Source organism: Denticeps clupeoides, chromosome 8 (assembly GCF_900700375.1).
Source record: "Denticeps clupeoides chromosome 8, fDenClu1.1, whole genome shotgun sequence".
NCBI lineage: Eukaryota > Metazoa > Chordata > Actinopteri > Clupeiformes > Denticipitidae > Denticeps > Denticeps clupeoides.
Genome location: NC_041714.1, coordinates 14,751,668 through 14,778,819, shown reverse-complemented (window position 1 = coordinate 14,778,819; position 27,152 = coordinate 14,751,668). Strand labels below are relative to the sequence as shown.

General features: G+C 44.3%; 1 protein-coding gene across 1 annotated transcript; it reads right to left on the bottom strand.

Annotated features, from left to right (window-relative positions):
* Positions 1-377: 377 nt before the first annotated feature.
* On the bottom strand, positions 378-26,685 carry hs3st1l1 (heparan sulfate (glucosamine) 3-O-sulfotransferase 1-like1). Its single transcript, XM_028989574.1, has 2 exons — positions 26,440-26,685; positions 378-1,715 (listed from the first exon to the last, which is right to left on the bottom strand). Exon 2 carries the CDS (start codon positions 1,631-1,633, stop codon positions 608-610), a length of 1,026 nt encoding a protein of 341 aa, XP_028845407.1. The 5' UTR covers positions 1,634-1,715; positions 26,440-26,685; the 3' UTR covers positions 378-607.
* Between the last annotated feature and the right edge of the window lie 467 nt (positions 26,686-27,152).

Below are 27,152 nucleotides of genomic sequence, written 5' to 3'. Positions count from 1 at the left end.
CCGTTTGACACGTTGCACGGGGCCCTGATCAGACGAGGAAGAGGGGAGCAGTGTGGTGGCAAAGCCGTCAGAGACGCGAGCAGCTTGCCTGACATCAGCATCGCTGCGGGCGTCGGCTCGAACGTCTGAACCCATTAGTGCTCCCCTGCACCACCAAAGCGTCGCTCCGGGGCTGAGCTATTTCCACCCCGCATAATCTTTCCGCTCCCGACCGCCACGTTTTCGCCTCACCTTTTAAATAGCAGCAGACGAGAAGAAGGATACGGAGGCATGCGCACGGCAAAAGGACCCCGTCTTTTTCTTTAAAGCAGAACCATTTATTATTCAGTACAAGATTATCAAACCAACAAGAAAAAAAAAACAAAAAAAAAGGACAGTTTATGCGTCCGCGGCAGCCGGCGTCACTTCACTTTACAGTACAGAGGGTCAATACTCAAGTGACTGAATTTGTCCACGTCACTTCATTCAAGAAGTGTTTGTTTAGAACCGTTCAGCGGTCAAAAGGCATTTTGGGGCGTCGTCTGTAAAGTGCTGCTGCCCCCCTTTCCAAAATGATGGCCGGTCAGCCCTTCGGCTCCAGGAGCCAGGGCCCTGCCGGGCGCCACTTTTAGCGCCAGTTGAAGCTGCAGCCCACCAGCTGGTAGAAGCTGCGGTTGTGCTGGCGGAAGTAGGAGCGCAGCTGGCGCAGGATGGTGCTGTTGACGGGCGGGTGCGGCCGGCCCTTGGACTCGTGCAGGCAGCGCTCGCGGCCGTCGCTGCGGATGCAGTAGAAGCCCTTTGTCTGGTTGAAGTAGAAGTTTGCGGCGGCGATGCGGGGCGGGAGCTGCAGGAAGCGCTCCACCCGCCGCAGCTCAGGCAGGGGGTCGCTGATGAGCGTGTCCCCGTCCACCAGGTGGATCTGCTCCAGGGGGAAGTGGCGGAGCCAGTTGCGCATGTGGAGGTGGTACAGGCTGCGCTGGATGGCCTTGTAGCGGGTGTTGATGGCGCCTCCCCGCATCAGCAGGTCCTCGATGGGCCGCACCGGTTTGCCCGCCTCCAGCCGGTTGAAGTAGACCTGGGTGTAGTCGGATATCACGCGCTCAGTCGGGTCACGGAGGATGAGCAGCAGCTTAATGGAGGAGTTCATGGCGCGGATGCGCTCGGGCGCCAGCGGCGAGGTGAAGTAGCCGGGCGTCTTCTCTACTGTGATCTGGTCGGGATATGAATAGGGCATGAGCCCCTGGTACCAGTCAAAGCCACGGGCGTAGTTCTCCTCCCAGTCAAAGAAATGCACCTCGGTGGGTGCCACGGCCACGGACGGGTGAATGTCCAGCATCTCCAGCAGGGCTCGGGTGCCCCCTTTGCGGACACCGATGATGATGCTCTGGGGCATCTGCTGGCTGGTGCCTGGAGGCGGGGCCTGAGAAGGGTCCGCCGTGCCATTCATCTGCTGCTGGCCTGTGGGACTGAGATCCACAGTCTGTGAAAAATCTGGCGGGGCAGCACATATCTGGAGCACCAGTAGGAGCAGGGATCCCAGCAGGCCAGCCATGGAGGAGCTTATCTGGCTTATCTGGCTACTTGGCTGGGTCTCTGTTTTAGATGTGAAGCTGAAGATCTTCCGTTGGAGAAGGCCCGTGCTGGCAATCAGCATGGAAACATTGAACTGATGTCTCTGGCAACCATCGCAGGTTGGAATGAGAAGGGAGAACACGGTCCACCGGTCCACAACGCATCTGTGGAAACAAGAACAGAGAAGCCCATTATACCCCGACTGTCCTCTTTATCTTTTTAATCTATGTTAAAATCTAACATTTCCTGAAAATAGGTCACGAGTCAGTCCGCACTCAATTTACAAAAATACCAAAGACACATGGCCTGAAAAAATATCCTTTGGTGGATTGAAACTGGGTTTGGAATGTTGCCATTTACTGTTTACGGTGTTCGGGCGATGGCACAGATGTTTGCCATCTGTAGGTCAGACTATTTCATTAATCAGTGGTCAGGTTCTGAACATACCGACAATATGCAGCAGGACGTTGGTGTGGATTACGGATTTCCGGCACCGGGCTTACATTCTCTAACTCAACACACAAAATAAAGCGGCCGCTAGAGTGACACTGCATTTGCATAGCATTTGCCCACACTCTCAATGCAACGTGATAAAAACAAAAAAGAATAATTCCATATTCTGACCTCATCAGATTCATATGCACTGAAAACAGACCTCGTCTTTATCAGCATTATCCTACACACAAGACAAAACAAACAGTTCCTGCAGTCTAAATATCCTCTAAAGGTCACTTTCATGGAATTTTCTGTTCTGCAACACACTCACACACACACACACACACACAACTGTCATTACAGCTTTCATGTGTCCAGACAGCCTCATTTTCAGGCCCGAATAGCTGGCTGCAGCAATTTGAGGGAAATAAAGAACAAATGTCAGGCCATTAAGGGCAGCGAGCCTGAAGCCTATCATGCTTCTCAAATAAAACGTATAGTCAGTCTGGATGAGGAGGATACGTTTACTACCCTCTTCCCAGGAAAGAAAAAAACATGTAATTAAATGTGTCCACACGAAACATAACTCATTCCAGGACAAGGCATCCTCCCTCAACACAGTTAACCTGTGCTTTTTTGTTCTATCTTTACAATCACAGAGGCTCTAATGAGCACACAGCTTCTTGGCAGAGCTTGCCACGCATTATTATTATTATTAAGGATGTCAAAAAAATGCCAACCATATAAATTACAGGCTCATAATGTGCACACTTTACAATTCATTTGCTCATTAATGTACAGTGGTAGTAAAGACTATTATTTATTATGTGTTTATTAAATGAAATCAATGCTTGAAGCCTAATGAGCAAGACACGGTCAGTTAATAACAAGTTTCTATTATGCAATCAGTAATAACCACAATAACTCAATTATTTGCCAATAGAAAAGTGTGAAGATCACAATCTGGAAACATTGAAAATTATACTAATATTAATTATACTTGATAATAACCATTATATAACAATTTTTGATTCCATTTTATATTAATGATTTGTGACCCTTGGAGTGAGGCAGTGTGGGGTCTAGTACCAGTGACTGATGGTGAGGAAGCAGGTGGAGGGTTCAGGCCAGCCTCGCCCATCAGACGTTTCGGTGGTGCCGAGCTGCCAGATCCTGTGCTAACAGTGAGGCAGGAGGAGGAGATTACTGTCCCATCTAATTCTGCACTCCGGCACAGCACCTGGATTACAGAAGCGCCATGCATACTCAGCTTTTTCTAAGGACCCAAGTCTCGCTTGCGCTCATCGGCTGGGACAGACATGGAGACAGCGATCCGGTGTCTGCATGGCAGACAACTGACATCCGCAAGATAAATTCACGTGTGGGAGGAAGCACAAGAGAGAGCGGCGTGGCCTTCCCAGACAAAATCTGTGTACAGACAATTCAATGTCAATTCATTGTGAATTACTAGCCTGGTTTTGAAAGGCCCATCACTCTAACCCAGCACTTATCTAACACAGGCAGCCAATTTATCTTTAAAGATGTCTGAAGACGGTTTAAAGACAGCAGCCTACAGAATTCATAAATCCATAGCCAGGCATAAAGCAGCAGCCCCGAAGCTCACTGGAATCATGTTCTTGCAACAAGGCTTCTGCCTCTTTTCTGCTATCCAGCATAACCATAGTACACACAATTCAGCCAACCAGCATTGAGACTAGATAACAATAGATTTTACTTTGCTGTCATTGTGCAGAGTATGGTGTACAGAGCCAACAAAATGCAATTTATATCCAAGCAGAAATGCAGAAGAATATTATTATTTAGGTAAAATAAGGAATAGGAATAAGCTATAGCAATACAAGTCTAAATATAATATAATATAATAATATAAAATGTTGTGCATCTGTTTTTCGAATGCCAGAATGTCAACTTCCCAACTGCAGTTTTATGCAGACTTCCTTCAGCATGATCAGGGACAGTGTGATCTGGCAAGTTAATTTTAGCGACAATTTAAGATTGAAATGATTTATACTGTATCCAAATGCATGACAGTCTGTCCGTGTCTTACGTACTAGAAATCTGATAATTCATGCAAATAATTACACACCAGGCCTACAATTCTAATCGGGGCGTGTTTAAACCCCCATGTTGCCTGCCTCCCCCCGTTCTGAATGAATTTGCACCGTGACGAGCCACATGTTTGCCCCATTGTGGGACTCGGAGCGCCATTAATTACTCAAAGCAGCTGTTTTCATAGCTGCCGGGGAGCGCTGGCCCGTCCTGATTAATATTCGGTGGGCCTGCCTGTCTTCGGGATGAAGCATCAGTGTGGAGCAGTGCAGAACCTCATTAAGGGTGCCATTACCATAGAACAATTATGAATGCAATGGGGTCTGTCATTATGAGAGCTCCACTTCACCATTCAATCAAAGCAGATTTTATTACAACGTTTTATTAACTCTCATTCGCTTGAACACTGAAAGCAGGTTGGTTTAGATGTGTGTGTGTATGTACACATGCATGTGAACACATAATAAACCTAAAAATTCTAGTATCTTATTCTAGCCACTTTATTTTGAGATGCATATATCCTGCAGTGTATGTGTGTGTATTGAGATAGAGACAGCAATCCAGATGCTGTCAAGTACTTTTTGTGTTCAGCATCTCCTATCTCTTCATCAGCGGTCAGTTTCTGACGAGAAAGGTTGGTGATTCTAATAAAGTGTGCAGAAAGGGAAGATCTGTGTACTTGTGTACTGTATGTGTGTGTGTGTGTGTGTGTGTGCACGCTACAAAGGATGCCCGCTGGCTAAGCTCCAGGCGCTCTGTAATGTGTCAGTGCAGAGTGGAGTTGGGTGCAGGAGATGTGTCTCTTGTGCTGTGATAGATTATGTATCTGACAGGCTCGGCCCGCCCCCCCAGCACCTGTAAGTGCCCCGTCCCGCTCCTGACTCTCCCTCTGAAAGCCACTAATGACCAGAGGCCAGGGTTGTAGGGTCATAGGTCACACACACCTCACATTCCCACATCAATCCACCTCCATCTCGCCTCCTGCTCCTCTCCTCCCTGGCTTCCTTCCCCTTCCCTCTCTTCACCTGCATTGACCTACAGTCCGAAGCGACTGGTCCCCAGTGGCTGATGGGATGCCGATGTGCTCAACTCACAGGCTGCATACGCCTCACCCAAGGAGACAGACTTTGCACAACACATCTGTTATCTGTGGCACGTTTTAGTCCGCTCAAGCTCACTCCGTTCACTGCTAACTACAGCCGCCTTTGCATGGAACCGCTGTTTAGTTGGATCTTTATCCCAGCTCTGGGAGTTTAAGATCCTTTTTCTTTGCTTCATTTTTCTCAGATTTTTCTCAGAAGCGCCACTTCACAGCTACACTCACCTTCTACCTTCTCTTACGCTGCTTCTACTCTTTCATGTCTGAACACATACAGTAAGTTAGACAAAAAATCTATATTTCAGCTCTAGATCGAGATCAGCAAATCGCGGGCAGAACTCCCTTCAGACTCCCTGAAGCACAGCGCAAAAGCAGGGTGGTGTATGAATAATGCAGGCACAGCTCTTCTGCCTCCCGGAGGTTGGGTAAGCCGCCGGCCTGAATTCAGCACTGCTCTGAGCCATCCAGGGAAGCAGAAGTGAAGCGCCTTACTCCCTGTTCCCAGAACTGAGCAGCCAAAGTTGAACAGTAATTCCTGTGGTGCATCCAAATTTCCTCTGATTTCTCGTGTAATTAATTTCCTCATAAGCAACCGAGCCCCAGTCCAGGCCCTTGAGACAAGTGCTCTTCATGCCCGGGCAGAGCCGTGCTCCAGGCTAGAAACCCTCAGGGAGATCAGAGCATGGCCCAGAATACACCAAACCTCTAGCGCCCCCTGGTGAGTATCACAATCACGAATCCGCGATCAAATGCAATTTGAAGAGTGTCGCCAGTCGGTGGGCCTCAGAGCTTTGTCTGGATTTTTTTCAAAAAATATTCTCGATTGCATCCAATTATGTGAGAAGCTAGAAGAAATTTGATGAGGATTTTATATGCACTTGTACAGGACGACAGCTTCCAAGCTTGGTTACTGATGCAGAGTTCACAGACGTGTTCATACTAGCATATGATAATGCAATCGCAGTAAATATTGTGAGGAAATAATATCCCCCTAATCTCCAGCCAGCTCAATGGCTAAATGCGCCTCTGCCGATACACCAGATATCAGTGTGAACCCACAGACTACACTAAAATGTTCATCTGTGGGCTGCACTGTTCAATCGTGAGTGGGTTTGATTAGTCACGTGTTAGCGCAGAAACCATCTCCATGTCCCTGATGCAGGAAAAGTAAGAAATCAGCGTGGTTAGAACCACCTCTGAAAAAGCAGGGTGCACTTTCCTCTAGAACAGGATCAGGATTGCACACTCACTTAGCTCAACATCCGGCGGCCCTAAGCAGGAACCAGAAGAGGCAGAGGGAGATCATGGCATCTGTCAAGAATCTAGGCCACTGGACTCCCGAGGCGGTGGCATGGCTCAGCTCCAGGTAAAAAGTTGCCCCATTACACAGATCTAGGACCAGCAACTCCAGCTAAATGTCAGAAGTATGTGAGAAAAAAAGTGCAAAACAGGTCTCAGATCACTCTTAAAAGGGTGACTGCTGGTAGGGAACATGGCTGTTACACCTGCCCTATAATTAACCACCCTGCAGCCTGTTCCACAAGAGAACATTCAACTCATTCACAGCTGGGGACTGTATCATAAAATTATTATGGGATATATATATATTAGAAACTGGGTATTGGCAGTACGCAGTACATTTACTCTGAATAATAAATGATAGAGTGCTATGCAAAATCATCAGTGATGGGTATTAAAGGTACATTGTGCATCATAATAGCGAGAACGGGATGGAAGGTTTCATAACGTATATACCCCAGTACTGATATACTGAGCACAACCGTGAAAGCCTGGACTGATCTGGTCTAATTTATACTTTTCCAGGGAAGTTTGTCACATGCGTGAAAGTGACATTAGCCACAGGATGTATAACATTCAGTCAAGATGCTAAACAGCAGCTCTGTCTGTTTCGGGCATTTGTAGGGTCGTGTCACTGCAGGAGACAGTGAGCAGGAGGAAAGTGATGGAGCGCAGCAGCGGAACCAGCATAGAAGACAACAGAAGTGGAGGTGGTAACAAACATGCCCCAAGAGCAGGGGGAAATGTCATAGTAGGGAAAGGAGATGTAGTGTTTCACTTTCACACTAAAAGATTGTGTTCCCTGCATGAACAAGTTAGCCAATTAGATATAGATACAAGGCGTCCTAAATTTGTGTTGTTATTCACAAAATTCTCAAATAAAGACCAATACGTATGGAATGGAGACACATACAACAAACCCTTGAAGAAGCAGATTAAATGCATAACAATGCATATCAATATTCTAATCATTATTTTTTTTTATTTTTTTATTTTTTGTAGTGATTGTCACATGTGACACACAGCAGCACAGCACACGGTGCACACAGTGAAATTTGTCCTCTGCATTTAACCCATCACCCTGAGTGAGCAGTGGGCAGCCACGACAGGCGCCCGGGGAGCAGTGTGTGGGGACGGTGCTTTGCTCAGTGGCACCTCAGTGGCACCTTGGCGGATCGGGATTCGAACCAGCAACCTTCTGATTACGGGGGCGCTTCCTTAACCGCTAGGCTACCACTGCCCCTATGTAATCTGCTGTGACAGCAATGTAGTCAGAGTGAGGTGGCATGACACTCTACCGTTAAGAAGGCAAAATTTCCTTAGATAACAGTATGTTCCTAAGGATCCATGCCAACAGGAAGCAACTTTGGGCTTAAAACTCTAAAAGTCTGTAAAGACATAAAAATGAAATACACTCTGTCCATTGGCCAGTACAGTAAGGGAATATATATATATTTAATTGAACTCACGTGCACTTTAATTGTGTTTTAGTGACAAGATATGCATTTACATTTATCGGCGCCCTTATCCAGAGCGACTTACAATCAGTAGTTACAGGGACAGACCCCCTAGAGCAACTTAGGGTTAAGTGTCTTGCTCAGGGACACAATGGTAGTAAGTGGGATTTGAACCTGGGTCTTCTGGTTCATAGGCGAGTGTGTTACCCACTAGGATACCACCATCCTATGCAACTGATTTGATTTTATAATATAAACATCATAAAGAAACATCCAACATGCCACAGGAAAATATTGGTGATATCTATGCAGACTTAAAGAGAGTGACAGTGGAAGAGCATCTAAGTGGTGAACTGATCCACTGAGAACGCTCTGTCCCCTTTGCTATTCAGCCATGACCGAGAAACTGATAAGTACATCTGATTATAGGTGTGGAGAAGTGTGAAGTTTGAGAATCGGGGGAAAAGGAGGTCATCCATGTTCAAGCCTCAATCCTCCAAGAATCCTTAAAATGAAATAATATAAATCTGACAGTGGATTCTTTATTTGACCAGTAGCCAATAAATGGAGGGACGCCAACACTGCAGAGCTGACATCTATTTTTTTTTTAGTTTCTCTTCTTTCATGTGAACCTTTTCAGAATTAACAACTTAACACTTTATACATTAACTAATTTGCACATTCCTAATTGGGCAGTGCCATCTAGTTGTGCTTCCTTAAAAGAGACTAAACACCAGAATGTATAGATGAAAATGCAGATTTTTATTGATATAGTTATGCAAAATGTTCTGATGGAGAGGAATCAATACAAAGAATAACTCTGACTTGACTTTAGGCTCTTATTGATGTCTTTGTGTCAAATTCCTTAAATGCATTAACATGTACAAAGTAAATGTTGCTTGATGTTTCTTCACTGTAGATCACTGTGTGTTTCATCAGACAACCCAGCAAACAAATGATTCATTTCGCAAATTAAAACTGAACATGGCCAATTAGACACGGTTACAGGGTTTGTAGAATTTACTTGAACTCATGTTGGAAAACTGAAAGATCTTAGATCTCCAAAGCGTCACCTCGGAGTGGTGGGTGGTAATTAAGGGCAGCGCGGACTCACTCGCATGGCATTCAGTCACCATAATTAAAGCAAATGCACTTTCCGTTGACTCACTAAGACCCCGTTTCCTTCACTCTTCATCCGTGCTTCCTTCTGACACACACAAACTATGTGAGGTCTGCAAAACCACTGCAAACACATGTATTATGGATGAATTACTTCATCAAATAAACACCAGAGGTTCTCGTGATGAACAACAGGGGAACTGGTACATTTTTGATGAAGGACCCTCAGATAGTTTAATGAGAGGACCAAATCAGGGCTGCGAAGCGCCACTACATTGATCCAACCATCAGCGGGAACACAGAGCGAATAAGATCAGGCTTCCACAAAGGACGGCAGCTCAGGAAAATACGTGTGTGTGTGTGTGTGTGTGTGTGTGTGTGCATATATATATATATATATAGAATGTTTTACTGGCTTTGCCTGCAGCAGTCATGCCAAACGTGTAATACTATAAAAGCACCGTCTGGGACTGCAGGCAAGTCAAAAATCAATGTTCAAATGCGGGCAAATCCTCGGCCAGAAATAAGAATGAAAAGAGTCCAAGGGAGGCCAGACATGTTCTCAGAAATCAGCGTCTTCGATGTTTGAAATACGTTTGAAACGTATGTCGTTTTTAGAAAGAAAAAAAAAAAAGACATGTGATTGATCTGTTGGACCTGTAGAGTGTGATTGATCCACCGCAACATGAAGCTCATGCTCAGCATGACACAAGAGGCCAGCAGCTCATAAGGCTGTCTGTCTCCCAAAAAAGGAACTTTATTCAAATTCAGAGTAGAGGAGTGTAGCCGAGCCACAGAATGCTGAAGAAGTCATTTTCTTTTCTTTTCATACTGTGATCAACCCTCCTGCTCATCTCTCAGCACTTGGATAAAACTACTGTGTGACTTTATCAAAGTGCAACAGACAAACATTTCAGGCAGACTGTCTGAAAGCACTTCCTGTACTGCACGCTATTCGAGAGACAAATATGATTCTGATCATTTAATTGTCATGTTGCACATACTCAAAAGTTGTTTTATTGAATAAATGAAAACAATGACCAAGGATGCACACTCATTATCAAAAGGAACACAAACAGAAGATTGCAGGTCAAAAGGTCAAAGGTTAGTGAGCAGGTGTATTTCATGGCATGACGGGGGGGGTAGTAGCCTAGTGGGTAACACACTCGCCTATGAACCAGGTTCAAATCCCGCTTAATACCATTGTGTCCCTGAGCAAGACACTTAACCCTAAGTTGCTCTGAGGGGGGACTGTCCCTGTAACTACTGATTGTAAGTCGCTCTGGATAAGGGCGTCTGATAAATGCCATAAATGTAAATGTAAATGGCTGCTCACTAAGGGTGATGGGTTAAATGCAGAGGTCACATTTCGTTGTGTCGCCATGTGCTGTGTATCACAATGACAAAAACCTTTCTGTACTACTTTTACTTTCACCTCCACAGTAAACATCTTGTAGTCGTGTCTTTATCGGCGTTATCATGTCTTGGCAGGTGAACCTGTGGTTCACCTGTTGTCCTTGTATTTTCTATGTGAGCTCTGTGTAATATCTGTGTAATATCATATGCTGTATATATTGTCTCTCTTTTTGTTTATTTGTGTAATATATGCAATTGCACTTGCGTCCTCCCTACTCAGTGCAATTTATTTTTCCAGCACACATAGGGCCAATGCAAATGCATTTAGCATTTTAAAAGAAAAGAATATCAAAATAACAGGTAAAATCACTGGATGTGGTACAGCACAGGGTACTAAGCCTGGACTGCTTTGGTGGGCTCATACCCTCTTGTGATTGGCTCACATTCATTCAACTCAACAGGGGAGGCCAGGAAATCAACGGTATTATACTGTCTCCAAATCATCGGCAGCTTGTATTTACAAGCGGCTTTCATGTTGGGCAGAGTTCCTTACTGCTGGACCCACTATCAACTGCAAAATGCCCACCTTTTCCACGACGGCAAATATGTACTCAGCAAATGCTGCAGATGGATACTGGCTTAGAACGCATACCTTCTGTGGTGGGACGCTGGCTGCCAAGCAGTGGGTCCATTCCATCATTTCAGCTGGGAGCCAATACTGAGAAAAGGTTCCAGGTACAAGGCAACAAATAACTGGGGACCGTGGAATGGATACTAATATATTGTGAAGATAATAAGTGGAGAACAGCAATAATGAAAAATGAAAATTGTCAAATGAATAAGAAAAATGGACAAGCTCTGTTAAAGCTATTCTGTTAGGGTTCTACACATATTGTATGCCCAGCAGTAACCTAAGAACAAAGAAGTTGAACTAGGTGGTGTTAGTGGTGGCCTAGCGGATAAAGAAACGGACCCGTAATCAGAAGGTTCAAATCCTAAACCGCCAAGGGGTCTCTGAGGTGCCACTGAGCAAAGCACCTGTCATTTCTGCTCACTGCTCACCAAGGGTGATGGGTTAAAGGCAGAGAGCACATTTCATTGTGTGCACCGTGTGCTGTGCTGTGTTTCACAATGTCAATCACTTCACTTTCACTTTTCATAAGAACCTGATGGGAACATATCAGAATCTGGACAGAATTATATGAAACCTGCTCTCCTTCACAGCAGAAGCTGGACCAAAAGAACAAGCTTTTTTGCTAGAATAAGTTTACACCACGACGCAATGTGAGAATGTAGAAAAAAAAATGACCTGAACAACAATTAGAATTCATATGCAATTAATACGTTCCATGTGCTGTCTGGCTCCATGAATGACAGTTATTACTGGTGTGTGCTGTCAGATTCAGTCACAGTAAAAGTCAATTCACCTCTGGAGGTGGTCTGGCAGATTCCGATTGCATTTCCAGTGCAATGTGTGGCATATGCATCTACAGCCTGCATTAACCAGATCCAGATAGCTTTTTAACGTCAGATGGAAAGGGGGAAGCGCTTGTTCTGGCTCTTCCAGTGCCGTTCTACATTGGAATTTGCATAATCATGGCACTTTTCTGTTCCATCCAACTCCATATCCTTCCATCAGCTGCACAGACTACGAACTGCACATCTCTGCTTGCCTAGCACTCCTACATCATCGAGCAGTCCTACAACACCGAAGAAAGGGATATTTATTGGTGTGGCATGCAAAGAGTGTTTCGCATGCATGTTATAGTAGACGCAGAGCTCCATTTGCAGGCCAGTAAATACAGTCATCCCAGGCCAGGTAAACTTCCAGTGGCACTCGTGCAATTTCACGCCGGCAAGCGAACCAGATCGCAGGGAGCATGCTTATCTATAATGACAATCTGCTGGTTTTATATGATTCCATCCAGACTCGGATGCAGGGAGGAGAGGGACAGGCAGGAAGTGCGAGGGGGGAGGCAGCCGCAGTCAGCTCCATCATTAAATTTCCCACAGCGCTCCTGTGGACCTCCCCCCTCCCTCTTCTGCTGCCCTACCTACACACCTCCGCCACACCGCACCCCATTTGCAAGGCTGTGTGAGAGCTGCCTGAAAGTCTGTCAAATCCTATCTGGCACACATTTACATAAAAGAAGAGAAAAAGAGGTGCCAGCGTTAATATAATTCCAAAGGGACAGATGTTGTAGTGTCATGGCCACCAGTGCACCTCCGGGCCATCAGGAGGTGCACGGACGTCCCAGGGGAAGACCGGCTGGACCGGAGGTGCTGAACCAGAAATGTAGGGGTCAAGTTCAACCAGTATAAAAGCCTCACGGACCATGGCCTCCTTGCCTGCTCATTGTTCTCCTTCATTGCTGCTAGCCTTACCATCCCTACGTACCTCATCCTACTCTTCAACCGATCCACATTAACAACCGCAGAAAATGCATACTCAAGACAACACATTGAAACCCATATTGTCACCTTAGTATATAAGGCAAGGATCATGTTTGCCACATGTTATATCAAGTATATATTTGGATTGACAGAAATAAACAGATTCAATCCAGAAGTAACTTTTTTTCTGAGGTCTGGTGTCATTATTTATTGTACACCCAGATTAACATAAATTATGTTTTTATAGACAGCATTTTAAAGAGGGGGGTGCCAGTTGGCCTGATCGACAGCTCTCGCACACCCTACTTCCTCATTGTGGATGATTTAAACTCTATCTTGTCAAAATGTCACATGCCCATGTGTAGCACAGGTTCCATCTCCTCTGTTGCCCTCCATTCATGTCACTCCTAATACCCCTTATACACAGGATGTGTCACATCTCTGCAGTAGATATGGCTAGAACATGGCCACCAACATACAGATCATCAGCACTTTAATGCAAGTGTTCTGATTGGTAAATTTGTGACGTTAGTGACATTTCATTAATAGCCTTTGTAAAGTATGTACTAATAGTTTAAGAGCTACATTTAGTTTTAATAATTGACATTTACTTGTCTTCTTAATAGCCCCAGACATAAAACTGCTCTGCTTTCAGGGGTCCTTTGGTAAGTATGGACTAGTGCTTGTCTGAGTTTGGATGGAGGAACAAGGCAGGTGTACTGAATAAAATGTATTTTTTTTATTCAGTCCTCAACTTCCAGACTTCAAAATAATCACTTTAGTCCAGAACAACCCGTTCACTTCAAGTTGTGATGACGTCCTCCAGAAAAAAAAGCAGGGGATGTAAGGGACATTAACTACTTCAAAAGTTTCAAAGAGGCCTTATCTGAGGAAAATGTCGACTTAGACCAATCTGAACCCTTCTGCCCTCACTCGAGTCCCTGGCTTTCATCCGTGCAGACTTGTTTCATGAATAAGTCATGGTGGCTTCGTTTGCCCCCTTTGGCTCATTGCTCGTTCCGCCACTTTCCCGGCCGCAGTAAACCAGTGTGAAGTGTTTATGGGAGATAAGAGGCGATGGAGGTCGCTGGCCCAATAACTGCTTTTATCGCGCTCCGTTCTCCAGCGGGAAGCCTTTTCTTTTTTCTACAAGTCAAACCCACTGCAGATGAATCCCTAATTAGTGATGTTTGTGGAAGCCACACCAAAGGCACAATGGAGGAATAAAAGCTGAACGGGCTGAGAGGAGACATCTGCAGGGTTCTGGCTGGGACAGCTGCTCTTCTGAAATGTCACCAGAAAAGGAGGAAAATTAACACCCACCAAAGCTGGGTAAATTTAGTCAGTGGGGGGCAAATGTGCTGCCAGCACTGATGACAGATTCCCAAATGGAGTTGTGCAAACGTCTTTAAAAAAAAAAAATAGTAAAACTGCTTACACATGCATCACTCTTTCCCTATCAATTAAAAATATATATTAATATACATAATATATACCCAGTAATTATGTTTATTAGTAATAATAACAATAATCATGCTAATGTTCATTGTTAACAGGTTGCAGTAGCTTAGTAACAAGTCATAAAAATGCTCTTAGTGCCATAACTTATAAATGAATTATGTTTTCTGCACATATCTGAACATGGCAAAAGTTCAGCAAGCATCTTTAAAAAGCCAGAGCAGCTTGGTACAGTTTCACAGCCATGGAACGCTCCCATCATCTCACTTGTTTAACGCAAGGTGGTTATACAACATGTTTGATAAGGCAGCCCTTGTTCCAGTCTTAAGATTGCTTGGCATTAGTTTTCAAGTCTTATAATGAATGGGCGGGATATCAGATGAATCTGTCCTTATCGATCAACACTGGTGTCAGGATCTGGAACGGAAGGGGTTACTCCGTGTCTGGGGTTCAGACCGGAGTTTCGAGTTTGTCCTGTGTTACTATGTTTCTATGATTGCTTTCACCTAATTTGTGCCTATATGAAGTGGCCCTGTTCCTTTCTGTTCGCGTTGGGTCATTGTTCCCCTGTCTCATGACGGGGCAGTGGTGGCCTAGCGGTTAAGGAAGCGGCCCCGTAATCAGAAGGTTGCCGGTTCGAATGCAGAGGACAAATTTCACCCAGGTAGTCCTTCAGTCCCTAGTATTCTCCCAACTGGATTACTGTAACTCCCTTCTAGCAGGTCTACTTCTGAAATCCATCCAACCTCTACAACTAATACAGAATACAGCAGCATGATTGGTCTTCAACCTTCCCAAATTCTCCCACACCACCCCACTGCTATGCTCCCTCCTCTGTCTTCCAATAGCTGCCCTCATCAGATTCAAAATGCTGACGCTGGCCTACAAAGCCAAACATGGGGTAGCACCATCCTACCTCACAGCCCTTATTACACCTCACACTTCACCTCACACTCTCCAAGCCTCCAGTACTGCTCATCTGGTCCCTCCACCGCTGAAGGTAAAAGGAAGACATTCTAGACTATTCTGTGTCTTGACCTCTCAGTGGTGGAATGAACTTCCCCTCGAGGTCAGAACAGCTCAGTCATTGAGTATTTTTAAATGGCAGCTTAAGACATTTACATTTACAGCATTTATCAGATACCCTTATCCAGAGCGACTTAGTTACATCAGTAGTTACAGGGACAGTCCCCCTGAAGCAACTTAGGGTTAAGTGTCTTGCTCAGGGACACAATGGTTGTAAGTGGGATTTGAACCCGGGTCTTCTGGTTCATAGGCGACTGTGTTACCCACTGACTAAATGATTGAATGCATAGTTGGGGTTCAAGTGAAACAGAACTGATTACTTTGATGGTGACTGTTAAATGTAAGATGCACCATGTCTGGGCGTGTGGCTTGTCACACCCACTTGTGGCAGGTTAGTTAGATGGTTTTGAATGTCGCTTTGGGCTTTGATAGACCCCTATTCTATTACACAGAATTTGTAAAATGTGAAGTTGGCCTTTAAACATTCACTCTGTGCACTGCCACACCCATTTGAGCTACACTCCTTGTCGTACCATAGGTTTTAGGTGTCCTGTTAATCCATCTCAGACCAACTCTCTGCTCATCTTATTAAGCATGTGGCCTGGATTAATTATTGATTTACCCTCATTTACCATCCTCTGTGCCACAAAAGCATTACTGCTAAATTCCAGAAAGAAGTCATCTGTGCCATTGCACCCAAGTACTGGTAGGAACCTGATGGTCCCTTATCAGCCAATCATTTATGAAGGGAATCAGTGACTGTTTCATAATTAAACAGAAATCTGGAAAGGTTCATCTGAGTGTTCCCTCCCACTGTGTACCTTTATGTTCCTGTACAGGTAATTGGATTGAATGTAAATTTTGAAATGAGTTCAAGGTTTAATTAGCCCAGCAGACACATTTAAAGAGCCTCGCAGATCACTGTGGTTTCCTATTCCCTACTGTCTGATCAGGCATTTGGTTGGAAAAAAAGAAAGAATGATTTAATTACTCATTTTCTTTGGCTGGAGAAATGTGATACTGTCCTTGATTGCATAATTTTAGCATTAAAATAGCATAATTAACTCAACCCCACAGCGACAAATTAGTGAAAGCATTTGTGCATTGTCTCTTCCCTCAGAGGACTGTGTAAAAATTGAGCTGTAGGGATATAGAACCATTAAAAAAAGACACATAATCTATATAAAATTTGTAGATTTGAAAACTACTTTTGTTAAGACTGGTCCTCAAACTCCCTGAACACCTTATATATCAAGTCCATCAAAATTAAATTTCATGCTGAGGAAAAATTCAGAATGCGATACCACGCAATACATCACAAAAGAACCAGATGTAGCCTTTAAGCCTCCAGGACTTCCTTCTACTTTCCATTTTCTAACGATTCAAGAAAAAAAGTCACTTTATATGCACACAATTATAATCAATATTTTTTTAATGGCTGCATTACAAAAGGTTTCCACCAAAAGAGACCTTCTTGCTGGCTCATATTTAAATCAACATCCACAGAAAACATGAGAGAGGGGCAGTTGCGGGTTGCGTTAACCACCAAGACAATGCATTGCAATGCCTAAGGCTACTCCTGACCATCTGATGTGCTCTTATCTTCACCGGATGTGAAATTTTAAGCCTGCTGAATTATAGTTATTTTCAGTAATGGTACAGTATTGCATTTGTACGGCTGCCTTTCAACATAAAATGCTGTCCAGTTACAGTCCTCCTAACAATGGACATTTCTTGGCAGGTTGCTCTATAATGAGTCTTTTTACTTCTGCTCAGACAGAGAATGTAAAGTTGACAGGGAAAAAAAAAAAAAAGGGAGGGGGGTTATCATGTCCCTATTGTTGCACCAATGTCTCAGATTCAGCAAGATGCCGTATGCACATGTGTAAACTGCCACCACGAATGAACGTGGGGGAGGGGGGGGGGGGGGGTTAATGTGCATTCTGCTTTCAGCTGGAGTCCCTGGTGAGCCGTGTGCATGCCTCCCATGTGATGGCTGATGACAGAAAGGACAGCTCTGTTTTCCCTCTTTAAAACATGGCCACGGTGAGAGTGAGTCACACGCTCCCCTCGGTTAACAAAAAAAAAACAGCTTGTCAAGTGAAGCGAGCCTTCCGCCGCAGACGGCTGAATCAAGGCTCACCTTACGACGATCAACTGGCTCGACAGGAGATGGGGCGAGTTCTGATCAAGGAACGCTGACCTCATAGCTGCACCAGCAGCGGCGTGACAGAAGAACTCCGAAGCCTGTTCCTCGCTTTTAAGAGCACTACCCCGTAAACGGGCGGCACGGAAGGCTTCAGGTGGTGAAATGACAGAAGCAGCTGCTTTGCCTTGGTCCAGCGATGTGCCAGACGACTCTGCTTTTGTAATGAGCATTGAGTGTGAAATTGCACCTCGGCTGAGAAAAGTGAGACGCCACACACTGATCGTCATGCCCTGCAATCAGCTACTTCTCCGTTCAAACAACGTGAAGCTTCACGAAGATCCTGCAGAAGCCTTCTTTTCCTGATCTTAATTTATGGCAAAAAGGGTCATAAATTAAGATCAGTTCTGCTGGTGGACACCTGGCAAATAGTTGCAATAAATTGTTCTGAATGGTAAATGACAGATTCACTGGCTAAACATCAAGCTCAGGCTGCCAGCAATGGCAATTACTGGAGAACACAGCACTTGGGGTTGCAAGTCGTACAGACAACCTTCATCATCTGGTTGCATTTTTATGTTGTATTGTGGTAGTGGCCTAGTGGGCAACACACTCGCCTGTGAACCAGAAGACCCAGGTTCAAATCCCACTTACTACCATTGTGTCCCTGAGCAAGACACTTAACCCTAAGTTGCTCCAGGGGGACTGTCCCTGTAACAACTGATTGTAAGTCGCTCTGGATAAGGGCGTCTGATAAATGTTGTAAATGTAAATGTATTGTAATGAATTGCATTCATTTATCCGAGACAACTTGAAAACAGGGACTGACATAAAGGGACATCCTACGAACCACAAGACCTTAAAGTCACAGGTTCAAGGTGTCCCTGACCAAGATAACCCTGAGTTGCTCCAAGGGACTGAATGCAAATGCTAAACACTTTTTTTATTGAACGAGCATCTCATGAAACGGGCAAACATGAAAATAAAATAGGCAACAGTGAACAAGCAGATACTTCACTTTCTCTTTCACTACAAAAATGCTAAATATGTTTCTTGCATTAGATTCTTTCAAATGGTCCCCATCTTAGTCTCCATAACCAGCAGAGAGTAGGTGTGTCCAAACTTTTGATTTGTAGTGTACATCTCACTCCACCATCTGAGGACCAAAGAACCTACGTAGACTGAGATTGGCTCAGTAAGCCCAGGTGACATTCCATGGAGCAGCAGACTTGTTTAGGCTGAGTAGAAGCCTTCATGATTGAATTAAGGTCAATGGGTCACTCTGTAGATGAGAATCAGTGATTTAGAAGCAGTGGGGCAACATTTTTTTTCCTCTTTGCTTGACAACACATCACAGTCACTGAGAATCTTTTCCATTTGAGATTGAATGGCGCCATTTTGCCTTATTCTGGTGTAGGTAGCCCCCACTTTTCCACCCCCCATCTGCCCTGGCATTGCAGTGTCTCTGTGTCTTGAGTGGGATTTCAGTGGATGGGGCTCTTTGTGAGGCAGAGGAGCGTCTGCTGAAGGAACGATTATATCTATTAGGCACAGTCGCAGGAGCCTTACCAGCGTTTAGCAGCGATAAGCTCGGCAACGATGATTAACCTTCGTAATCCTGCGCACACACGACCAGCAGAGCCCCCGTCAGTGTGCAAAGACGTTCGCGAGCGACAGCATTATCGCCGGAGAAAATTGAGGAGCTCGGCAGCAAATGAGGCAGCGTTATCAGCCACACTGCGCCCGGACGGATAATGAAGACGCTCCCGGAGAATACCAGAGATCCTTTTCATAATAAAGACGCAAAATAGCCTGTTCCCTTTTGCATTGTGTGAGTTTTTTTAATAAGAAATTCCGCATCCATAATGACTCCCGCCAAAGATTGGCACCCTTATCTTCGAGAATGGACAGAATTAACACCGGGAATGAGCAGTTGCCATTGTTTATATGGCCATATTAAGGAGTAATCAGACATTAAATGAGTCATTTCTCCATATTTAAGCCAGGCCGGGGAGCTAATGCTTTAATTTGCTGGCCAATGAGTTTGCCTCCCTCAGCAGAGTTGAGTTTACATGAAATCATGACCTGCATTAAATCATCAGGTTGCAGCAAACTTTTCAAATGTAGGGATTTTATTAAATATAATAGCTATACATTTTTTAAATGATCTTGAAATCTGTCTATAATGTACTGTCATGATTTAATGAAATAATTGGGTTAATACAATAACACCCATAAACATGTACCAATTCATACATATTGCATATCGCAAGTCTTAACATGGAGAATCTCGACTAAAGGCAAACAAAAATCAACACAAACAAAACACAATTCCAAAGCCACGCACATAAACGAACATCATTAAAAACTCTGCAGGACTATGTGTGACAGAAAATAAATACAAATTTAATCGGCAGCCCCATACGCAGTGTAAAAACTACACATGACTGCCGACTGCCGGGAAAAAACAATACTGCGCGCACATACAGGGATTGACGTGTTGTGGTTTTGATGGTTTCATTTCGACTAATGCCTCCTCAATTCTATAGGCTCGGCTGATTCAAACGAGTCATGAACCATTCAAATCGATCAATGCGATGGCGAGACATGCCTGCTCATATTTGTCCAGAATCATAGGTAATACGGAATTGATCTCTTCATTGATGGTAACTTGAAAGCACGTTGTAAGTCGCTCTGGATAAGGGCGTCTGCCAAATGCCGTAAATGTAAATGTAAATGTAATACACGTAACAGTCCAGAACATGGCATGTGATATTATCTAAACCATCCCAAAACAGCTGTAATTAATTACAATTAATAACTATAGTCACAAGTAAGTAAAAAAAATGGCTGGATTACAGTTTGGTTCCAGAGAAATCTCAAATGTCACCAAATGGATAGGTTGAAAATGTCTCTACTAATGCTCCCTATAGCAATATGTTTGATGCAGGTTTATTATTAGGGTTTAGAACTATGGATTACTTGAGAAGTACAGCTCCTATAACCTGTCTCAAATCACAGAATCACCGTAAAAGTGCACTTTTGTTTTCTTTTTCATCTTCATTTGCACTGACCCAGTTGACAGGTTATGAGCTGATTCCTAAAAAGTACCCAGGGCTGACCGGTTAAGCCTCAGTTACAACATTACAAAACTGAACCTGGTCTACCCACAATGCCATACATTCACTGCTATCATATCTAGATTGCATCAATTCCTCAACTTTTAACCAAGGCACTTGGCCAAACAGTGCGGGGTCTTTGCTTTTACTTGAAAGTGATTTATGAAGAGCCTTGCTTGGTTTAATGGCCTGCTCAAACTGTTGCCATGACACCGTTTGATCTGCATAATTTGTGCAAGAAAGCAGGACGTCGACTGTGTCCCCTCTTATCACCTTGACAGACAAACGAATGCCCTCATTATCTTAAAATCTCCTTGGAGTATAAAGAGCCCTTTTGCACAGCGCCTCATTTTCGATGGAGCGCATTTAAATGAAAATAACTTCCTAAATTATTTCTTAAAATATTCCACTCAGAGCCCCAAAGACAGAATAAGGTCATATTTCATAAACATGAGAGGCAACAGCGATCAATCTTTAAAAAAAAGACAGTAAAAGGTATGCCAGAGTGTCAGAATGGGCACTCGATAGATAGATAGATAGATAGATAGATAGATAGATAGATAGATAGATAGATAGATAGATAGATAGATAGGATAAGTAGACTACGATATATAGATAGATCAGATCGATAGCTAGGATATATAGACTAGATAGATAGATAGATAGATAGATAGCTAGACTAGAATAGATAGATAGATCGATAGACATAGATAGATCGCTCGATCTAGATCGATGAGATAGATCGATAGATCGCTAGCTCTAGAGAGCTCGATCGCTCGATCGCTAGATAGCTGCTCCGCTTCGATCGCTAGCTCGCTGCTCGCTCGACTCGCTCGATCGCTCGCTCGATCGCTCGATCGCTCGCTAGATCGCTCGCTATGCCTCGCTCCTCGCTTACTGCCTCGCTCGCTAGCTTCGCTCGCTCGCTCGCTCGCTCGCTCGCTCGATCGCATCGCTCGCTCGATCGTAATAGATGATAGATAGATTAGATAGATCGCTAGCTAGATCGATAGATCGCTAGGATCGCTAGATAGATCTCGATAGATAGATAGATAGATAGATAGATAGATTTTCTGACGTACCTAATAGATATAAAGATCCTAATAGATAAAATTGAATTGGTGTTATACATACATTATTTTTACACTGAGCAGCATCAGTGAAACCAGGGAGAACCAGCAGATGTTTGAATATTCGTGGCATGTCATGTACACAAATAAAGTAATCTTGGATAGAACAAAAGAGATTTGCAGCCAATGCAAATCAAACATAAGCAAATGAGGCACATTCAAATGAGAACGCAATCCCAGCAGCCAGGCAAACCTACAAACTTTCCATCTTCCTATCACATCAGATCACATTAAAGTCAATTTACACCACAGTCGCATGACATTAAAAAGAGAGGAGGGATCTCAGCAGCGAAACAAATAAATTTGGTATTCATTAAGCCAAATGATAAATCCACTTCATGAGGCAGAGAAATAACATTGTTTTGCATCCCAAGATCCTATGCGAGGGTGAAACGAAAGACAGGCCATGAAATTCAATCACAAAATAAGGTGTGAGAAGCGGTCCCATTTTTCCTTTCATTCCATTATCCCAAAATGACAGCAAATTGAGGAGAACAAAGCACAGGGTTCTGTCATTCAAAAAAATCACAAAAAAATATATACTTTTCTCAAGATGCGCTGCACAGTCCTGCTGTCTGATGCAACACAGACTCATGGAGGCTGTGAGAAGCGACAGGATCAGCTGCTCGGTCTCCACCAGGCTCCTGGTTTCAGAAAATGAACCCCAGCCCAGACCAGCTAAAGCACAAATATGCTAATATGGGCATTAGCCTAGTTATGGCCTGGTACTGTTAAACTCAGAGTCGCATTCATAATTTACGCACTTCTGACAGGGGGGGGGGGGTGGAAGGCCGACGTGACGTCTGTCACACATTCTCAAACGTTAGTGCTCACCTAGTTGGAGAGGTGAGTCCTAAACGTCTGTCCAGTGCTAACAATGTAGAACATCTGGAGACCAGAGGAATTAATTGCAGAGCTTTTTCAAACCCCTCTGACCTCTGGGGGCCCTGTCTCCGCAAGGAATGAAATGCAGAGCCTTTAAATAATTGATTCCTGACCCTTTTTTTTTTCGGCACAGAATATTGCAGGCCGGAAAGTTTCCCTGACGCGAGACAGAAAATGATGTCTGAGCCCCGAGCCTTCAGTCTTGCGATCATTAGTCGTGATCATAAGGCAACAGGCTGAGGCGAGAACAAAAGGCCAAGTGGGGACTCGCTGTAAAAAGAATTATTATTTACATAAAAGAATGATCTTATGCAAATCTAAGCTGCAATAAGTCAATGGCAACCAGCCAGTCAACACGTCCCTGCACTGGTCATGGCAGCATTTCCAATGCAAATATATAATAAATTGAAAAAATTAGAACAGATTATGATGCCAAGCACTTTAAAAGGCCATTATGTGTAACCTTTGGGTGTTTTTTTTTTTTTTTTTAATAGTGACACACTTAAGACTTGGGGCCTTTGTGCTCCCTGCTCTACATCCTAAGGGAGAAGCAGTTCTTTATTTCCCCTGGAAATACGCTGAATGCATTTACATTTTTAATAACGTGCCATTTTAACCAGATCTTCTTTTTTTCTCTCTACTTGCTTTAAATCTCATAAAATATTCATATTTTCCCTGTTTACCCTTTTATTGGAACTCTGGAAAAAAATACTCTGAATGAAAAGTAGAACAATGAAGAACAACATGTGACAGGTTTTTTTTTTTTTGTTTCCCAGTGAATATATAAACTTCAGTACCATCCTGACAGTTAAGCATTCATATCTCAGGTAGTACATTAATTATGGCTAAAGCACCAGTCATTCATTTGCTGGCCATTTGATTATAAACATAGACTCTATTTTATCCACGGGTCCAGGTTCCTGCTGAACGATATTCCCAGTGGGAATGCACAATCAGCATCAAGAAAGACGTTTTCCTGTAAACTGCAGCATGTTAAAAAGACACAAAAGGGAAGGAGGAGCTGACATTTGTCTAAATATCACTAATATAAGTAAAATCAAGAAAGGATTGACCACCCTGATGTTTTAATAAATCAAGTTTAAAAGCGACACACATTATTTCTGTGTTGATGATTATTAACTGATTAACTGATTATTTTATATGTCACATACCCAGCCGTAGTTGTGGTGGCCTAGCGGGTAAGGAACCGGCTCTGTAATCAGAAGGTTGAGGGCTCAATTCCTTAACCGCCTAGTCGCCACTGACCAAAGCACCGTCCCCACACACTGCTCCCCAGGCGCCTGTCAAGGCTGCCCACTGCTCACCAAGGATGATGGGTTAAAAGCAGAGGACACATTTCGTTGTGTCACCGTGTGCTGTGCTGCAGTGTTTCACAATGACATTCACTTCACTTTCACACTTTTTTCACTTCTCTGCTATAGCTCTTCTGTAAACATCTCTGGTCCACGTCCACTACCAAAACCAACATGCAGATTATCATCACTTTAATTCAAGCGTTCTGACAGGCGAACTAGTAAATATGACATTAGTGAACACAAGTTGAAAATACAGCTCTTACTCTTCACTTCACTCTATGGCAATGAGACCCAATCGCCCCGCTCCACGTTCAGCTAAAACCAACACGGAGCTGATTCACTGAGTTTCACGTCACCTCCCACCTCTTTTCCATTCGAATTTCTAATGGCTGAAGTGAGACTGGAGAGCTTCACTTCTGACTTTGTGCCAAAAATCCAATGAAATGCAGAATTTAAAGAAAAGTGCATGCACTTCTCTGGAGCTTGTTTGGAGCCACTGCAGATAATAAGAATGTAAATCTGAGCCTTAAATCTAAGAAAAAAAAATATACGGATCATAATAAATGCAGCTGGATTTTATTGTGCATTCGCCTATATTCCAGGACAAAGGAGCAGTTTAGCTCAGTGAAAAGGTTTGGCTTATTGCATTTGGTCATTTACATCACATTACATGCTTTCAAGTTACCATCAATTCCGAGATCAATTCCGGTTCACTAGGACCCCCACTATGAATAAAATCTTTTTATTCACTCTGTTGTAGATTCTGTACACAAGTTCGACAATAAGAAAGTTACACGGTAATCTAAATATTCTCTAAAGAGGAAGGTCTTGAACTGCCGTTTGAAGGTGCTCAGTGACTGAGTTGTTCTGACCTCGAGGGGAAGTTCATTCCACCACCGAGGGGCCAAGACGGAGAAGAGTCTAGATGAATGTCTTCTTTTTACCTTCAGAGATGGAGGGACCAGGCGAGCAGTACTGGAGGCTCGGAGTATACGAGGTGAAGTGCGAGGTGTAATGAGGGCGTCAGAAATAGAATAAATCAAAGACACTATAAACTAACTTATGAAAGCCAAAACAGACGAGATCTTTCAAGGCCTGATTTATCTAAAGATGTTTATGGGCAGAAATGTGTCAGAATCATGAAATGAAGGTTCATTATGTCTTTCCTAGACTTTATTTTAGCTATGATTGTGCCGTAACTTGCTCACTGGGGAACTGAACCGGGGACGGCTTCCGTAAAATTTATGGCTTTGATGATTCCCGAGTTCCCTCCATCCGTCGTCAGTCAGCAGAAAACTGCTGACAAACGGAGAGCTTAGTGCAGGCTACTGTTAAAATAACTGAGCGCAGCCATTCAGAGCACTCAGTGGAGTATGAAAATAATGAGTGGTGGTCTTGCCTCCCGTTCCCACCTTTTCCGACCTCTCGCCGCATTGTGCATCGCAACGGGGGGGACGCCAACCTCCTGCCGGTGCCCTGCTGCGCGTTTTGTCCCATCCATCTGAAGCATCCAGCCGACACCATTCCAGCACCAAATATCGAAGGAAATCATGAATATTCCTTTCCTATTGTTGCATTGAGGGCTTTTCTTAGTTCCTCCAAAGGGATGCCGTTTATCAGCTATCCCCACCGTTGTGGGGGGAATAAAGCGGCTCTTTCAGGACTAACCGAGGAGCGGCTCGGGCCGAGGGCAGCCGGAGACGACACCCCCATGCATCTTTTTAATTAAAGGTGAGTCACGCAGCCGGCGGCGGGCCCTTTTACACGCAGTACACAGCACTCAAAAAACCGACAAACAAGGCGGCGAGGTCCACCCGCCCTCGGGACCACAGCCCCACCAAGTGGGGGCTGCTGAACAGACTTCATGCAACTGGTCCCTAGCAACGCGTATAATCCTTTTCATAGCAGCGGGGGTCCCGAGCATTAGTATGTAGTAGAACTGTTGACTTCATTAGCAACAGCCCTTACGAAAGCACATTTCAAATGTGAGGGCAAGTCAAAGTACTTTTAAGAATATGACAGGAACAGGAACAAAAAATATAAAGTTTAAAAAAAAATGCAAAATGAGAAATAAAATGTAAAAAAATAACGGTTTGAGCCTGCATGTAAAAATTGTCAGGGTCTGAGCGGATCGAACTTTTAAATCCAGACACTGACGAGCAGGTTATGACCTGAACCTGGGACAAGGTTAAGGCACCGGACACGGCATGGGATAAATGGAATGGAGATTCCTCATCAGGCACAGCAAAGCAAATCCGGAGCCGGAGGCGCTCCCATCCCTGGACCCCGATCTGCAGATGCCAACACACACACACACACACACACACACACACACACACTTCACTCGCTGCTCCATCGCTTTACAGTCCACACACTCACTCATATACGCACACGTATTAATATTATTATTCACTATTATATAAAACAAACTGTGTCTAAGATGCTGGGAAACATCCAGACTCCGCCTCTGAGCACAACTGATCCTCTCTAATGGGAGAGTGATCTGGTTAGAAAGACGCTGAAGCTGGTCGTCAAGTCTGTCACCGGAGCGGACAGTGACGTGTGCGGAGCGGGGTTACCTCGCGTCGGACGCGGGAGAGTGAAGGAATGTGTGGAAGTCATCGCTCCGTCTCTCCCGCCGCCCGTTCAGTCGCTCGTCCCCGTCGGCGGTTCGGGCGAGGTCGGGCGACGGGGACCCGCGCACGACGGAACGGGAGCGGCGAGTCTCATCTCCGCGGCGGTCCGGACTCGGTAGTGCGCTGGAGCGGGCGGCGATGCTCGGCGCGCCGGTGCCGGGACTCGACCCGGGTGGGATGACGGTGATGATGGTGATGATGATGCTGCTGCTCATGTTGGTGGTGGTGGAGGAGGAGCCGCGTCAGGTGACCGGGCCAATCGGTGATCGGCAACTGCGATCTTCCAAATTTTTTTTTAACTGCACTACTTCTGACCCACACAGAAGAATTTTCATTTAAAAAAATTGGCAGATTGCCTAATTGCACTGACAAATTCGTTTTTGTTTGAATTGATTGAATTAATTGACACGACTTTTTATTCATTAAACAGGAGTGCAATTGCTCATTTTTGTGTCCTAATTGACTGGCAACCCAAAAGTCTATGGCGTGCATAATGTGGATCCGTTTAAAATACGTTTTGGGAATAAAATACTCTGGTTCAAGGTCATAGAATGTTCGTTTGAACTAATGCACCGTCAGCCCCTTTCAATCAAAATTGAATTTGCATCCTAAATGTATTGGCAATTTCTAATGTCCTACTGGAAAATTGTGATTTT